The sequence below is a fragment of the Phoenix dactylifera genome, chromosome 6 (assembly GCF_051530095.1).
Source record: "Phoenix dactylifera cultivar Ajwa chromosome 6, Ajwa_hap1_PhDact_Kaust_v1.1, whole genome shotgun sequence".
NCBI lineage: Eukaryota > Viridiplantae > Streptophyta > Magnoliopsida > Arecales > Arecaceae > Phoenix > Phoenix dactylifera.
Window position 1 is genome coordinate 24,860,450 of NC_143195.1, and position 18,672 is coordinate 24,879,121.

General features: G+C 37.5%; 1 protein-coding gene across 12 annotated transcripts in view; it reads right to left on the reverse strand.

Moving 5' to 3' along the window:
• Nucleotides 1–5,410: 5,410 nt before the first annotated feature.
• The window catches only part of LOC103719549 (uncharacterized), a 69,193-nt gene continuing 55,931 nt past the window's right edge, over nucleotides 5,411–18,672 (reverse strand). For 9 of the 12 annotated variants that reach the window (XR_016395743.1, XM_088723435.2, XM_088723429.2 and 6 more), the window contains 6 exons: nucleotides 16,855–16,917; nucleotides 12,807–12,879; nucleotides 10,569–10,688; nucleotides 10,407–10,484; nucleotides 5,844–5,894; nucleotides 5,411–5,751 (listed from right to left, as the gene is read on the reverse strand). Coding sequence is in view for 9 of the 12 variants with exons in the window: in XM_088723435.2 (XP_088579561.2) it covers nucleotides 5,641–5,751; nucleotides 5,844–5,894; nucleotides 10,407–10,484; nucleotides 10,569–10,688; nucleotides 12,807–12,879; nucleotides 16,855–16,917 (496 nt within the window). In the remaining 3 variants the exon portion in view is untranslated. Of the gene's footprint in view, nucleotides 5,752–5,843; nucleotides 5,895–10,406; nucleotides 10,485–10,568; nucleotides 10,689–12,806; nucleotides 12,880–16,854; nucleotides 16,918–18,672 lie in introns of those variants that run through there. The other 3 variants (XR_015987916.2, XR_016395741.1, XM_089923920.1) reach the window with 2 other exon arrangements.

Below are 18,672 nucleotides of genomic sequence, written 5' to 3' on the forward strand. Positions count from 1 at the left end.
AAAGGCAAGGAATTATAGAGCACCTGCTCTGATGCCACTTGTTGCCCAAGGTGACAACCCAAGAGGGAGGAGGGGGTGAATTGGGTTTTTCTAAATTTTTAGTACTTTAAAAGCATCCTTAGTTGAGTGCGGTGAATGCTTTCTTAAATTACTTCAATGAATTAAACTATAGCAAAGATGAAAGATAATGCAAGAACAATCACAAGTGAGTCCACAACACAAACACCACGATGTATAGTGGTTCGGTGCACCCCAAGGCACCTACGTCCACTCCCCAAGCGTCCCCTTGGAAATTTTACTATAACCCCTCGGATTACAGTAGGATTGGTTTTTCGGGATCACCAAAAACCTATGTTAGTTTTACGGGCTCACCAACGAACCTTCACAATTGGTTTTACGGGTTCACCAACAACCTACGTTGGTTTTACGGGCTTACCAACAACCTACGTTGGTTTTACGGGCTTACCAACAACCTACAATGTTGGTTTTACGGGCTTACCAACAAACCTTACAACAAGAATAAATAACAAGGAACTAAAGCTCCTAAATGAGCAAATAAAATAATTATGAGCTACAAAGAAGAGTTTAGAATATAGTTATCCCTTTAATAAGGCTCTTCTCTTCTTTGTCACGATTGCTTCACTCTTCAAGGGTTGGTGGAGCTTTTAATGCCTCTTGGAATCTGCTCAACCACTTTCTTTTGGCTCTTTGAATGAAGCAATTGAATGAAGCTTGCCTTGCTAGAGTTTTCTCTTGAATGCACTTGATGTCTTTTCCCAAGCTTACTTCCTCTGATGAATACTCCCTCTTAAATACTTCTCCAACCTCCAAATAGTCCTTTCTAACCGTTGGATTGAAGAAACTAGCCGTTTATAGCCGTTGGGAGTCCAAAAAGCACTTCTGCACAACTAGCCGTTATGCTTCTGCCCGTGCTTGGGTCGGCTCAACCTGTCCTTGGGTCGACTCGACTTTCACTTGGGTTGACTCAAACATTCCTTGGGTCAACCCTCTCAGAAATACAGAAACTTGCAATTCAGCCTTCCTTCACTTGGGTCGACCCAACCTTTCTTTGGGTCGACTTAAGGTTCAGTTGGGTCGACTCAACTTCTTCTTGGGTCGACCCTAACAGGGTTTCCAGAGAACCTTTTCTGTCTTCTGTTCTGTCTTGCCTTTGGGTCGACCCACTTAGGGTTTGGGTCGACTCAAGCTTGGGTCGACTCAACTTCATCTTGGGTCGACCCTCTCAGTAAATCCAGAGAACCATTTTCTTGAGTTGTTTTGAGGATCTTGATGTTTGGGTCGACTCATGCTTTTCTTGGGTCGACCCAACTCACTGTTCATCTGTGCCATTTTTGCAGAAGTGTGCCAAATACTTTCTTGATGTGCCGGGGTCGACCCAATCATCCTTTGGGTCGACTCAATCCACACTTTGCTGCAACTCAAGGTTAGATCCATCCATATAAACAATGAAATGCATCTTTATCTTATTATACGAATTGTACTGAGAGTAACAGACTTATAAATGATGTATCAAGTTAATTTGCATTTCTAATTTGATATAGCCTCAATAGTTGTGTTAATCATCAAAATAACATTATCATCCTCACGCATTTAGTAACATCTGCATGCGTGCCAACTTAGAAACAAAAGAAGAGAAAATCTAATAGAATTTAGGAAAAAAAAGAGTTTGCAAAATGAGCTAAAAATAGAGCTGGTAAAATATAATCTAATCCATTAATTTGATCTATATTTGATTTGTCATAAGCATATTTGAATTTAAGCTAAATGAATTCAGGCTGTAAATAGTTCGACTCGTTTAACCCGTTTAATATTCGGCTTAAGTGTTTAACCTGTCTAAATCTATTTAATCCGTTAAAAATCTACTTAACATGTTTAACCTATTTAATCTGACTTGACCTATTTAATAAACAGATATTACAGATCGAATCGAGTTTCCTGTTTAATAAATAGTTGGGGTTCAGATATGAATTTTTGACCTATTAAATAAATAAATTACATTCGGGTTGACGAATTTTTGATCTGATTTGCATCCAATCCTATTTGTTTCCAATTCGACCCAACCTGATTGTCACCTTTAGCTAAAGTAATGGAACCTTTGCAAATGGCAAAAGGCCAACAACCAATGTATTGATGTTGCACTATAAAATTTTAACATTAATCTATCAAGAAAGTAGTGGTGGTGGAAGTTGCCGTCTCAGAATTATCACTAGTTTTCCTTCTATAGTGTTCGTTCTTCCTCGGTAATAATAGACCTATCAAATTTTGGGTTGATAGTCAGCTTGGTTAACTTTCAGTGTGTTGTTTACATCCTAAATGCATCAGTGGCTTTTAAAATGACATGGAATGAGAACTTCTTCCGTAAAATGTAGCTTAGATTGAAATAATTTTATTTAAAAAGCATGGAAGTTCATTATAAATTATAGAGTCGGTTGGACCAGATTCTGTTAAATAGAAATGGTTTTTAACTTCTATGTCAAATCTTTTCTGAAAAAAACTTCTATATTAGATCCCATCACAGGTTCTAATAAAAAATCATATATCAGTTTTATTAATTTTAGTGGTCACTTAGTGGACGGTTTTAATTAAAAAAGTTCGTGTTTTTGGAAAGCTAAAATTTTCTGAAACTTAAGATCTTTTGGTTGGAAAGGTAAACTGTTGACTGATGATAAACGTTCTTAAGAAATCACAGTCACATCCTCTCTCATGCGTTCTTTTCAATTCATCTGAAGATTCATGATATCATGTTTCTCTAAATGCCACTTTTCCAGAGAAATTTTGAAGAAATTTAAGACAATTGCTGGTGTTCAAGTGTGCCCTGGTTCCTAGAAATCTTTCTAGAGAATTGGAACATCCAAGAGTGGAGGAACATCTTATGACTCCTTTCGTTTGTAGGAAGAGGATGGAGAGTATGGCTAGCAGAAAAATGAAGAAATATCTTTTTTTTTTAATTAGAGTTTTCAAAAAAGAGACAGCGAATTGGCTTTTCTATGAGAATAAGATTACCATATTTTATAGGAAAAAAATCCATGTAGAACATAGAAATCTCCATTTTTCACCGAATAGAAATTGAGATAATTTTATTTCTAAAAATACTATTAAGCTTTTACATAGAATAGAATAAAATTTCTCTTTATCAAAGGCATAACTGGTATTTTATGCAACCTTTCTAAGAAAGTAGATGTTCAACTAAACATAAGACACTCTGTAATGTATCACTTTCTCATGGTCAACTAAAAATGCAAGAACCATTTTTTTCAGATATCATATATCCGGATATTAATTTTCTAGAAAAAATATTTCAATAAAAAAAATCTTTTCTGATGAGAGAGCCATATCTCAATGACCTCGCTGTTCTCCTCCAGGGTACAGTCTCGGCACTAGCAGTGGACCTCCGAGGTGTGGAACGATGAAGTGGTGACAGGGGAGGAGCGGTACAACGTGCTGTGCTCCATGGGGGATGCGAGCATGGAGGCCTGCATGGATATCACCGCATGTTTGGATGGAATATGAGATGGAGCTGTCAGTCTTCAAGACCACCTTAGATGCTGGTCCAAGCCCTTCTTTGGATAGCCGTTTACCAGTAAACACCTGGTCCAATATAGTCATCAAACTAGAATGATCCATATATGATATTAGATCCGAACCACCGTCACCTCTGCTCTTACCAACATTGAGCATGTTCCATTCTTGCCTTTCTCCCTAAAGGAGAGAAACATGAACTAGCCCAAAATAAAACTTTATCTATGTTATATTAATAACCAAAAAAAAGTGTGTCCACTTATGTCCATGTTTCAACTTACATGCACAATGCTTAGTGCATTAGACATGCCAAACAATGGGACTTGAGCAAAACCAATCAGTTTAATAATTATATATATATATATATATATATATATATATATATATATATATATATATATATATATATATATATATATATTCCTTTTTTTTCATCCAAAAAAAATAGTTCTTTCAATTCTATGAGCCTTTCTAAAACGTTTTTCTCTTAAATATCACTCAAAAAATTTTCAGATTTTCCGGTATTCCACCAGTTGGTAACCCAATGTTTCGGACATTTATTAGATGAGAAAGACCTACCAGGGAAAAAATATTATGGATGAAATATGTGGGAGGGAGACCAAGGCTTTTCTCTCTTTTTTTTCATGTACATATATATATATATATATAACCACCTGTTGTCACCTTAAGCAAAAAACGAACTCTGCATTGTTAGCATCAAGATAAGTCATGCATGTGTATGCTAGTAATGAAAGAGGCTCAAGCTCCCAAACCTGGTGACCATAGTCTTAGAATTTGATCCCAGGTCCGTGTGTGACTACCAAAGACTTCACCAGCCTAACCACCTGGCACCTTCAGCGGTTAGAAACATTTAACTTTTTGAGGTGTGTGTAAAAACATTTTATTGAACATATCCACACATATATATCCTCAAAGGCAGAGGAAAATGACCTACTAATTCCGCAGAATATGAGAGAGACTTTTCCAGATAAATACTGTATTTTGCGTAGTCTAGTCAAACATCTAAGTTTCAAAAATTCAAACTATGAAATTTTTTTAAAAAAATCTTTAATTTAAAATCTAGTTCCACAATAGCATGCTGATGCAAGAAAAAACGAATTCAACAATAGTATTTGGCTACCTCAATCATTATACCATAACACCAGATTCAACTGAGACTTTGCATGATTCATATCATCACATAGGCATCAGGTATCTAATGCAGGACCCAACTGAGCCCAAGATGCCATTTATTTGGCTAGGTTGGATGCAGAATCGACCTATTCCTACTTGTACATGCGTGCGGATCTTCCACAAACCAGGGACTAACCATGCTTCAATGTCCTGTGGCCAGCTTTTATAGAGAGGCTAACAGGATAATGGATTAGCTAACCAAGTTAGACTTCATATCAGTAAACGGAGATGCATAAGGACTTTGCTTCATTCATCAGTCATCACATTGGACCTCAGCATCAAGCATAAACAACAATCTTGCAATAAATGACAATACCTGTGACCCAACTTTCAAAAAATGAAAGGGGAAAAATAGGCTGCTCCTAAATAAACACATCAACCAGTTTTATAAATGTTTAACAATTATAAATATTAATTTTATGCGGTTATCTTTAGTTTAAACAGTCACACATATTCTCATTCATTTTTTTAAGGGGAAGAACGAATCCCTTAACAATAAATTTTTTTTAAAAAAAAATTACAACTAATGCACCAGCAGGGAATCCATTTTAAGAACATAGATCTTTGCTCTAATTCAAAATATCATATCCATTCTCACCTCTGTGAAACGATAATATAAGTGTTTTTTCTCATACACATTTTATGTAGTAGTTCTCTGCACAAACAGTTTAACAGCTAATGTGAATGGGAGTAATCTATATTATTGACTGACAGTTCACAGTTAAATACACCTGATATTTCTCTTTCAAGAAGACTATAATACAAAATTATAGTTTGGAAAAAAAAAATAATACAGCTAAGAACAATGAGACTAGGAGATACCTATTTCAGATCTACAGAAGAAATAAGAGGAAAACCAATAAATCACAAAAGACTTTACATGCTGCAGAAAATTGCACACCAACTCTAAATGCTGGCTTCAATTCTCTCTAGAACTTCCAACCGCGTCTTCCTTTTCCAGCTTTTCATAGTAGCAACAAGGTTAATTAACCCTACAATTTGGCTTTTACTGTATTCCTGCAGATTAAAAGCAACATACTATCAAGCTACAAGAATGCGACAATCATTGCAATGTAAGAATAAATAATAGCAAAGAAACACCATCTTACTGGATGAGATCGTGCCCAGTGCACATATTCAGTCTCGGGAAGATAGTAGGCCTGTTTGTGTGGAGAAAACAACAGTAGCTTATGAATAGCCAGGTAATATTGGTGACATGTAATAATGCGGAGCAATGTAAACAAAATGCTGAATTTTGGATGCAAGCGGCGAGCCATATGCAAGGCCTAACTGAAGAATAACAAAGCAACATGAATGTTGAATTAGGTTACATTAATACCATATGCTATCAGGAGCATGTCCATTTGTTTGTTTAAGATTGTGTAACAGATTAAGTCAGAAGCAAAATTGAGACAAGAAGCATCCATGACACTTCTCCAGGCTAAAAATATGTCCCTATTCATGCACAGATATGAGGAACATCAGACTTGCTCTCCCTGGCCAAGATCCTAAATGGGAAACATCTGATGTTCTTGAAGACAGCAAAAGAAATTCAGGACGCCATGAAGAAGATATTGTATATGTGGTATAGATATGACAGATATTTCATCAATCTCCAAGATCCTAATTGGGTCCATTGAGTCATACGATTGTAAAAGGCTTGGACTGACAAGCGCAATGGTGTGGCTTTGTTTCCTGGGGAAGCCACTTAGTGCAAAAAAATGCCAAAGTGTTTCCCATTGGCCTGCCTAGCCTAAATTCTGCTAAAGGCCCATCCTCATCTTAGCCTAAATCCTATTTGTGGGCCAGTTGGCCTACAGAAAGCAAAAAAAAACCTCCATGGATCTTTTTTTTAACTCCCATAGAAATTGGGCTGGAAGGTATAGGATTGACATGGGCCTTCTCAAATAGTCTGCCCACTCCATGAATCCAATAAGAAATTTAGACCAATCCTGCTGGATTTTCCAAACAGGCCCTCATCGTTTCTTGCTTGTGTAGTCTACTGCAAAGTTCAAAATGTGTTAATCCCATCAGATAATGAAGTTACGCTAACATTCACATAGCGGCCATAGTGCATGACAAGAATCATTATCATAGCAATAGAGGCTAGCCAAAGAATTCCTGTTTTTAATCAACCAAGCTCCATGGCAAAGCCCAAATAGACCAAGCTCCATGGCAAGGCCCAAATAGGCCAAGCTCCCTGACATGTTTCTGATAGTGCAGCTGGTGTGAGAAGTATAAGTCTGCAGTCAATTTTCCTGTTCTTTTTTTTTTTTTGTTGGAGCAAGAACAGTCTTGACCACCAAAGCCTCACCCACATCTCCTTGCAATTCTGGTCATCCTCTATGCCATAACCTTCATTATAGAATGGGCTTTTGATCTTGGTCCTCATCATCAGAATCATCCTCAATTAGTAGCTTCCTGCTAGGATGACTATTGTTTTTTCAACAATCCTTGGTAAGATGACCCAATTTTCCATGTTGGTGGCAGCGAAGTTAGGTTGACTTTCTTATTGCCTCTTGTCTAACCCTTGGTTTGCAGTTCGAAAGGCAGGGGTTGGGCCCTTCTATTTTCACATTTTGAAGATCACCACCACAAAGCATGCAGATTCAGCGCCTCCTGTATTGATTAACAAAGGCCACCAATGTATCTAGCAACTTCTTGTTCCATCTCCATCAACTCGTTCTGTGTAACAAGTTGATTGAACTCTTTGGTCATGGTCATGAAAAATCAACTACCCTATCGAAGATTTTGTAGACATTGATACAATGTTTAAGTGTAACTGAAGGGCAAAAAAATTGCAGTGTCAACTTTTTCACGTGCTCCGAATCAGCATTTTATTTTCCTTGCATTGGTCTTTCTTAACTGATCCCATTAGGCAGAAGCTCAGACCTTTACTTAAAGGACAATGAGGTTTACCTTCCTGTCACCGAGCACACCCTCATATTTAAAGATGCACTCGACCATGTCCAACCAGTCAAGAAGTCCTCACCTATAGGCTACCAGCAAACCTGGATAGATCCACCTTGATGCTGGTATCCCACGTACTTGCAATCTGATTGGTCGGCTTGATCTACTTGAGTCAAAGGCTCCTTGCATGCAGCTCAGACATGGAGGGAGTTCTCAAAGCCTAAATACTCAAAACCATGGTTATCATCACCATTGCGATCCTAAATCTTGACCATGCAGCTCAAGAACTTGACATCTCAATTTCTCGATCTCTCTGTCTCACAGTTCATGCTCTTGTGCCTGTAGCTCAAGGTATGCTGAACTGACCGGAATCGATCGGTTTAGCCTGTACCGAACCAGTGCCGACATATTAGTTTTTTTTCTTTTTCGCGTCCGCGCACGGACAAGAAGTTTTTTTTTCTTGCGGACACGACGCGCAGTTTTTTTTCCGCATCCCCGCGCGTCTCCAGTTCGGTACCGGTGCCCACCGGTACATCGGTACGGTCGGTCTGGCGAACCTTGCTGCAACTCTTCATGAATAGCTGGCCTAGTTAGTTTTGGCTCTAGTTCCTCCTCCAACCACCTACCATTGTCTTCCAACAATGCACAACCAGCATCGAGCAATTAGGCTCTAACACTAACTGGTGTAGCCCTAAAGAGACATGTTGAAGAGAAAGGAGCACAAAGATAAAGAATTAAAGTGTGGAACAAACTATGCTACTAAGATTTCACAAAATCAAATTCAAAGTTCATCATCAAGCTAAGCTGAGGCCACCTTACATAGCGAGCCCTTACAAATTAAACAAAAGTAGAAAATTTCTCCCTCCTAAGATAATTTGAATTTATTTGAAAAAAATTAAATAATTTTTCAAAAATGGAAAGTTTCCATTTTTGGGCTTTTGTTGGTCCCAAATATAATGGAATTTCATGACAAAAAATGAGGCTATTGACTCTGTTTGTTGGTGGGAATGTTGAGATCTGAATATTGCTTCTGAATTGATGCCTCATGGCATTTTGAAGAGTGGATTGAAAGTCATGCCTAAATTAGTGAATGTTAGGTAAAATCAAGTATCCCGTCTATCAATCGTGCCTTTCTCGCTCCGATCTTTATTCCTCAAATAATCCACTACCATAATGGCCAATTGAAGTTGTAATTATACTAGAACAAAATGAACTATTTTCACCAGTATTGATGTAACACAGGATGCAACCAATAGGTACTATGATCAGCTAGACCATGCCAATCTTCTCACGAGTCAGCAGATTCGCAAGCGAAGACTTCAACAAGCATTTGATTCAAAGTTTTTCACCAAATTTTCCTATAAATTTTCCATTGGCAACAAGATCTTTTTTTAGCCAGGTTTCTATATTTGTAGTGAAATAATTCCAGCATATCTCTTCATTGATTTTGTATTGGGTTTAATACCCAACCTATTTCTAAGTGTCTATTTGAATGCTAGAATCATCAATCTTTGGCCTTGAATATTCAAAAAGAGCGCATCTTGATCCATTTAAACAGCCAAAGACTTTTACACGTGTCTTCTTCAACCTAAACAACTTTATTAGGCATTCCTTGCATTCAGCCTTAGCATAAACTAGAAGTATGACATGGTAGTGGCTCTACTCAAAGGCAGACTTGTACATTAACTTGTTGCCACTCTCAAGGGCAACATGAATGAATTTGCACTTAGTCCAACACATGAATAAGCAAGTAAAAAATTTCCTATTATTAACTTTTCCACTTCGAGATGGTTCCCTATGAGACTAGCTGCCTACAATACTAGTCATCTAACCAAAGAATTCCACGAGATAAAATGTAACATCAATACTCTGAGCCAAATGCAAATCAAGATTTGACAAAGAATCAATTTTTTCTAGGGTCTTTCTCTCCAACACCTTGATACAACAAGGTAGTCATCATGGTATGCCCATGTTCTGCCAAGCAATAGACAGTTAATTATAACTCCCATTTAGAACTTTTACCTTTCAAACATCTCTTTCAAATCTGCACCATTTTCCATGCATCCTCTAGATTCCACAAGACGTACATCAAAGTTAAGTCTTATGTATCCATAGGCTACAAATAATGTGTTAAATTATCGATCCATACAGTTGACTGGTTAATGTCACTGACTTGGGGGGCAATTTCGTCTCTTTACCTAGGTAAGTCAACAAATGGAAGATTTTGATCTCTGCTGCAATATATTGCTACAACAAGTCATAGGGCTAGAATAAGAAATTCTAGAGTTGGCAACCCTTGTACTGTCTAAATGCTAACTCTGCCAAGCAGATTTTGAACTAATCTGAATCACAGAGCTCTTGCGAAGGATCCTAAGGAGTGTGACACCTAGCATGTTCATCTCTTCAACCTCAAGTAGAATACGAAGGGTGATGGAATTCAAAACCCTTGCAGAACACTAGCCCACCACCTCTCCAATTATATTATAAGTTCAAAGCATAGGAATTTGGCGAAGTTGTGAGAACTTAATAGAACGAATTGCACAATTACTACAAAATACGAAGACAATTGTTCACTATGATCATGGTTCTCTAAATTTCTCACCAGCTACCAGTTATTATACTTACAAAAGTTCATACCCAAACTGAAGATTCACCATCTTCATTTTCAAAATTATTGCCCTAAAGGACATACAAATATTTGTGAAACATAGGAAACTAATTCAGACTAATGTACCAAACTCTAGAAAGAACACCAGGGTTACCTTGATAAATGTTTCAACAACTTGCAGCTTTGGCTTCACATTTATGGAAACAAAGTGCTGTAGTCCGTTAATTAAGACCTGGGAACAGCAGGGAGAAAAATGATGTTAATAACTGTAGGTTTCTGTTTAATTACAATGGAATATATGCATAGATTCTAAAACCTGAAGGTCTAATGACATTAAGACCCGTCCTTCATCTGTGCATCTCTTTACTCGTGATAGGCCTTCAATAAGTACTTCTGCAACATTTTCAAGTCCATATTCCAAGAGGAGATCCTGAACCTGGCACACAAATAGAATTGAAATGCTCATATCATAAAAGAATTTGATTACTGGAAAGTCTTATTTTTATAAGCAAGCAATAGTAAAGAACAACATACCAACTGACTTGCAGCTATTTAAAACAAGGTCTGCCATACCGACCATACTTGTAAGATACCGATACAATACCAAAATTCGATTCTGGATACAGCCAAACCAGTTTGCACCAATCTGAATTGAGCGGAGCCACATTGTATTGCCTAGTGTCGCCTGAACTAGGGTATGTACCATTAAGGTTCGCCGTCTAAGTACCGGACCCTATACCGATACCATCCTTTAACAGTGTCGATATTCGGTACGGTACGAGATGGTGAGGCATACTAAGTGTCGGTACGGTCCAAGACTGCGTACCGGTTTAGTACCGATATGGTACGATACCGGCCAGAACAGCAAACCTTGCGTACTATATTGTATTGACCTAGACGACCTAGGTTTGGGTGGTACCATGACAAAAGGTAAGAAAAGGGCCACGAGCTGCCTCAGTACGAGGTGTGTACCATACCGTACCGACCAAGGTCCGCCGTACCGGTGGCGGCCCGGACCGGTACGAAACTGGTCTCGTACCGGTCCGAACCGATGGCGTACCGGTCCCGTACCAGTCCGAACCGGTCCGTACCGGTCCCGTACCGGTTCTTCAACAATAAATTACCGGTACCGGATTTTACGCTGATCCGGTACCGGTCCCAGGCCGGACCGGTACGTACCGGCCCGTACCGGCCGGTACGGACCGGTACGGCAGACAATGGTACCGACTATATTGTATTGAATCGGTTGAGATTGCGGACCTTAATGAAAATCCATGTAGAAGACATAGAAGTGGTACTACTAAGTACTAACTATTATATAGATAACAGACAGTGCTAACGATATGGTCTTGCCATAGAACCTTGCGTTCTTTTCCTTTTGTTAATATTTATTTTACATTCTAGAAGGTCTTCTAGTAAAATCATGAACAAGGCATTTCATTCTCAAAGAGCAAGCCAAATTAAACTATTTCAGCAAATCGTCTACCAAAAACAAGCACAATTATATTAATTTTAAGACTTTCAAAAAATATTAAAAATTTGGTCCTTTTTTACTAATGAAGACTTCTAAGTAGATTACAATTCCTCAGCAAATTTATTAAACTTACTCGAGCAATTAGAAACAAATCACTAAAGTTGAGAATGTATAAACTATTTAAACCATATGGATGTTCCCATTACTTTATCTAAGGACTTAACTTTTGAAATGTAAAAGGACATGCATTTTAGACATTTGTTTCATTAGGTAAAATGAATTAAAAGACTCTTGCAAAGATATTTCTCCTTAAATTCTACTGTAATGGATAACAATTAAAGCAAGTTTTCTTCCGCAAATTTGATTTATTACTCACTGACCTACAAAACCTTGCTCCAAATTACCACGTACCTTATGACAATGATCATGAGCCCTAATGCAGTCAAGCTCGTATGATAAACATAATTGGCCATAACAACATTAGCTATCATTAAATCGCATGAAAATCCTTTCCTTCACAGCAAACAACCTACAATGGTTTTATTTTCACACAATCTATTAGACTAAGATGGTCTGATCATAAATTTTCAGTTAGCTAAAACATATTCCAGAATCAGGCCAAACAAAATTTGGCAGTTCACCAAACTTTGCTTGTAAACATATTCAAATATCCATCTAAATGGCTTACCAAAAGCATGCACATGATATTGAAAATCAAGTGAACAGACCTCCACAGCACCTTTTCTTTTGCCCAGGTCTAAATCACATACTCTTTGTTTTTATCCTTTTCTTGTAGTAGGTTCTCTTTGTCATTCCACAAGATTTGTACCAAGGGTACTTATTTTAGTGTTTCAGTCACTACTTTCACTGATATGAAAGAACAGTCTTAGGAGCCAACCCATTAAGTCATTGAATGTGATACTTTGAATGTGATGCATGGTATATATTTACTAGTTAAGAGACATGCAAAGATGAAATTAGTTTATCGTAAATAATTTTTATGCACAAGAGACATGAAAGTTGATTGTCATTGACCAACATAGTTTGAGCTGTGAAACTTGGAAAGGTAGATGTTATTACCTCCTTAGAGATTCCACCATGTGCAAGCCTTGTTTTATAATGTTTAAATTCTCCCAACAACAAGTCAACATACCTATTAATGCAAGAAAATTGCCATGCACATTACTGTAGAATCTCAAAATAATCACAATAACCAAAAGCTACATAACAAAAAAAAAGGGAAATGTAAGCAAGCAACAAAAATTCGTAGCATCATTATAATAACTTTAGTTGTCTCTCAGTAGCAATGATACAGAATGGGTCTGTGTAAGCCTTAACTATAAAGTTGAGACAAGATTAGCGCAGCATACTGCTAAAGTACACATCTCTATACTAGATATGAACAACATCGAAACTAATTGAATTGATCAAACAATGGGTTCCCAAGGATATTTATGAAACTTTTGAATGTCAAATACAACGTTAATGATGTTGAAACCTGCGAAGTATTGCAAGAGTTGAAGATGCACAAATATACATTCCTATATGCAATTATCCAATATATGTAATCATGTTATGTAGACCACTTCCTATAACATGCAAATGCAATCCATGAAAAAAATTACATGTACATACAAATACAACCTTTTTGACATTATCCTACCACTATATAAAAGTTGGAATAGCTATCAACTTTTGAATTTCCATAATAACCCTAATTAGATTTTTCCATTAACGATGTTCCCACTCTTAATGTCGGCGTGCTCTTCCTAATCCTGCATCCATTATCACTAGAATTTTAGCAATCCTAATTTGCCTCTCCGCCCATCCAATTTAGTCATAAAAGCCCCTCAATTTTATTGTCAATTTGGTAACACATGACCCTTCGCTCGATTAACCCATTGGAGCTTCTCTCTAGCTATTTGTATAGAGAGAAGCTCTGGGATCTCCATTTGGACTCCTTGGATTCTGGCAAGGGAGTCCCCCTCCTGGTTTCCCACCCCTTCTCTCTTCTACCTTTTCCTCTGATCCTCTTTTCCTTTCCCTCACCTTCCCTCTTCTCCCTTCCTCTTTCCCCCCTCTTTGCTTCCCTTCTCTCCCCCCCCCCTCCCCTCCTCTCTCTTTCTCTAACGCCCTCCCTCCCATCATCTCTCCCCTTCTCTTTTTTCTTTTCTCCCTTTTACCTTTGGCATGCGTTGTTGTCCAATGTCATTCATCAGCAACCAATGAGGGGCAGCATCTAGAATATGGTGATCACCTAGGCAGTCCCACTTGTGACTAGTGAGGGCATAGCAGATGCTAAGCAAACTTTCTTGGTGTAGGTGTTGGTGGAGATGAAGAGGAAGGAGAGGAAAGGCATGGTGGATCATGAGTGGCAATGCCAAGAAAGATGTGGAGAGGACCATGACAGACTGAAGATTCTTGGTATAAGGGTTGTTGGTGATCTAGTGGAAGGAGAGGAGGGGGATGGTGAAGAAGGAAATGAAATGATTGAAGATAGAGCACCTATTCAAGATAAACAGGTCTTTGAATTTGAAATTCAAATCTCTAGTTTGGACATAGTTGGGTATTTGGATGGGCCAAGTAGACCTATGCTACAGATGGGTTTATTTGGTATATCAGCTGATTTTTTGTCGGGTTGAGCTTTGGTGTTTGGGCTGGATATGGTCCCTGTCTTTTCGTTTCTTCCTTTGTTTCTTCTTCTTGCTCTTCTTTTCTGCTTTTTGTTTCTCTTTTCGTATGTGGTTCTTGACTCATTTTGCTGATCAATGAAATGTCAGATGGCTTCCCATATGGCTCAAAAAAAAGGACCCCTCGCTCAATCATTTTTTTAAAAAAATTAAAGCTTAGTTAGCTTACATTTAAAATCACTACAATCCACATGCATTTGCATGTCTATATCATTAAAATACCCCAAAAATTCACCATGGTTCACAGACTTAAGTTTTGCAGAATGTATAGTCAAAGAAAACAAAGGTTCTTTGTGAAGAAGCCCACAAGATGCTTTTAGATTGAAAGGTAATGATACGAAGTAGATTATAAATAAAGTAGCAATCAATCTTGATGCTTTCTGCTTTTGCACAAAAATCTAGTCCAACAAAGTAAATACTACTTGATAGTTTGATTATATTAACTTACAGAAGCATGAGGTGTAGTTATAGTTAGATACCCAATTCATATAGAAGATCTAGAAAATGAAAGGGAACTCCATAGGAACGCAAGCCATTACATAACATTCAGCCTTGGTACTGAATTATGAGACAATTTTGATTTTTGTTCCTCTTGAACTAGTGTATCCCTAGAAGTACATAAAATACTGATCAGTAGCATTACATATGCAAAGCATATGTTTAACATATTATTGGACAACAATGACCATAAGTATGACCATATTTTGACCATGTTCTAGCCTCTAATGGATGATTTTCTGGCGATGTAACTTCCAAAGGCACAAATCTTCTTCATGGGAACCTTCCCATTGCCTCTCACTGCAATTATCACCTTCAACTGGAAGAGGGGGGTTAAACTTCTGCTTATTCCTGAGTGGTTAGAGCTCAATTTGGAGTCAATCCAACCCAACCCATCACAAGCTAGGCATTTGACATCCGGTTTATCAAAATCAAAGCACATAGAGCCCATGTATTTGCGCCTATCCTAGTACCGGGCTGCTACAGCTGATTTATTGAACCATGGGAACAATACATAAAATATAAAGTTGTGCGGCAGGCAAGGCAAATAAGCAACAAGCAGAACATGGTGATGTGAAGAATGCTTGGTGAGACCTCCTACTAAGACTCAAATCAAAAGTCACAACCAAGGTTTGCCATGCCGACCTATACCAACCGACAATACTAATAAGGTACTGGCAAGGTTCGCCGTCTCGATACCAGACCCCGTACTAGTGCCACACTAGCATAATGTCGGTACGGTACGATACGGAGTTTTTTTTGGCATACTGAGTGTCGGTATGCCATCCATACCGGATACCAATACCGAACCGGTACGGTATGTTCCATACCATAGGTACGAGATTCAGTTTGGTATATGAGTTGAACCGGTCCATTCCGGTCCGAACCGAGCAGAGCCATCTTGTACTGCCTAGTACTGCACAAAACTAGAGTGTGTACCATACAGTCCCAACATGCACTGCCCGATTTTAGGTGGTCCGCTAATAAAAAGAAGAAGAGTGCAAGGTGCGTACCATACCGTACCAAACAAATATGTACTAGCACAGTACTCGGTACGAGATTGTAGACCTTAGTTACAACAAAACAAAATAAGCAATGCATCTGTCCAAAGAGTGCTTGGAAATGTTTTTCCAAACAATGGGAAACTATAATAACGAAAATGCGAAGTGTTAGAAAAAAGATCCTCCAAGCATCTTGTTTCAAGGTGATTGTCAAACGGCTTTAACAAATATGTTCTTTAGATAGAGATTTGAGCTACTTTCTCTTCTCAACTGAAAAGTCAAATTCTTCAACAAGGGTTTGTTGTCCAAAATTTGCAAGCAAAAATGAAGTGCTAAACAAATCCAGATCAACATTAGACAGCTTTATGAGATGTCATTATATACAATTCCATGAGCTGATGACGTTTAACAAATCAAGCACCTAAACTTCTTATATAATAGATACAATAATCCATTGATTAATGCTTTTATACACGTATAACAATGTCTTACTGCAACGAAATCTTTAACATGATACATGCATGTAACATGAAATATAGTACATGTTATTTATATTGCATCAACATCAACAACCAACATGCTGGGATTAAAATTAAAAAATTGAAAAGTTTTCAGTAGTAATGTTTCTTTTGAAATGTTGAAAGATGATCTCATGCATGTCTAGGATTTTAATCTTTTATTTTAAAAAAGTTATGCCAATGCACAAGATGATATTGATATACTGTTTACTTAAAAAGATAATCAAACGAAAATGGAACGATAATAGCCAAAAGTAAACACTAAACCAATGAGAATACATACATCCTTTTAAAAGGTTCATGAGCACTGATGAAGATAAAATTATCACTAAAAACTAAAACAATTCTTAAGTTTAAACCATAGAATTATGGAAATGATAGAAAAAAATGGCCATATCATCCAAACAGAAATAAGACTTACCCATTGTGCTCTAACCCAAGATCTTTCACCTCCCATTTCGCATTTGTAATCTTATCTGCATACCTGAGATATAACAGTAAACATATTTAACATGCAAAACCAAAATACCTAAATGAACAAAGAATAGTAGCTGAGAGATAGCAAGAGCAACACTGTTCGGAACATGAACTCTGCTTATATATCTTGTGCATGCATTATGATGTAAGAAAAGATGATAGATAAATTGGAATCATTGACACTTGTGCCAACTAAATGATGTTGATGTGTACTTCAACCTAGACTCATAGTTTATATATTGTGAAATTTGCAAAACTTTCCTTTTTCTTTGAACATCTGGAAAACATCCAAAAATCAACCATGCAAAATTATAACATACTGTGTTCGTATCTAAACCAAGGATTTATGTGCCTCTGGTACAAGGCATGACAGCCAGTGAGTCGCACGACACATCCTTTTATGTGCCAAAACTTTTTTTCTTAAAAAAAAAAGGATTTTTGGTTCGGTATTGAGCAAATTAGAATGGGTTGATATGGACAGGAACCCCCTGGACCAGGGAACAACCCAATGCTTAGCCTAGCACATTACATGACAGCTAACACATATCGACACCTAAATTATTTTATAAACAAGAAATAATCTGAAAATTTAATCAAAAAGACACTATGGTATTAAATGAATGAAAATTGTTATGTAGAGGGGTTTTCATATTAATACTGCCATGTGATAATCAGTCCTGATAATATTTTAAACCCAAACAAATCTCCAGTTCCCCAACTTCATGGTCAGCAGAGAGTCATGGGTCATCTTCACTTCCAAATCTGCCCCTGGTCTCTCTGGTAAGTAATAAATAATTGCACTCACTTAGCAGATCTCTTAGTCCCATTCCCATAAGAGAGAGGGAGAGAGTGTGTGTGTGGCAACCATGGTTTTATGTGCCGATTGGTGCAGCATGAATGGAATTTTACATACTGTGCAAGAGACTGGCACACCGCACTGGCATAGTCCGGGCTGCATGCTGGTACTAGGCATGCTAAAAGCCAGCATATGCCAAGTACTTCGATTCTTGAATGATCCACATTCCGCATCACTTTTCTGGTTCTATTCTAATAAAAAGATTCCCCTCTTATGCAGACAAGACCCATATTAGTAACTATGATGACAATTCCTCAGTATCCTGTCTAGTTGCAACAAAATATTTTCCGTTTGCATTAGTCAAAAAACATATTAGGTGATCGAGTCACGGGTACTTGATATATCCACACCTAAGGATTTTACACAAAAGTGGTGACAAGATGTATTACTTGTACAAATCTTTTCATTTTCCAGTTCAATCCAATCCATTCGTTCATCGAGCTATCTATTCGATCACAGATATTTACAGCTCGAAACAACACAGCATGGAAAAATATATATATATTGCTATAGCCAAGCCAACATGCTATTGGCAAGGGAAACTTTAAACTTTGGTGACAACAGATGTATATTTAATATACAAAAAGAAAGAGCATTCTACAAACCATTTACAGATATCACAACCTAGAGAGAAGTTGGACAATGTTGTGTATCAAATTAAAATCTAGAGTTCGCATGTAATTGCATAAGCCTAATGCTAGTCCTGGGAATAAAGAAGAATACTATTAATAAATTTATAGACAAGGACAATAGAGATTTACCACTTTAGGAGAAAAATTGTGACAAAACTGGCACTCACATTTTGTGAATGGACTCAAGTAACAACAAAAGCAACAAAAAATAAGAACTAGTCAATGGTTATTAAAAGTAAATATTAGATAAAGGGCATTATCTGCAATTAGTAAA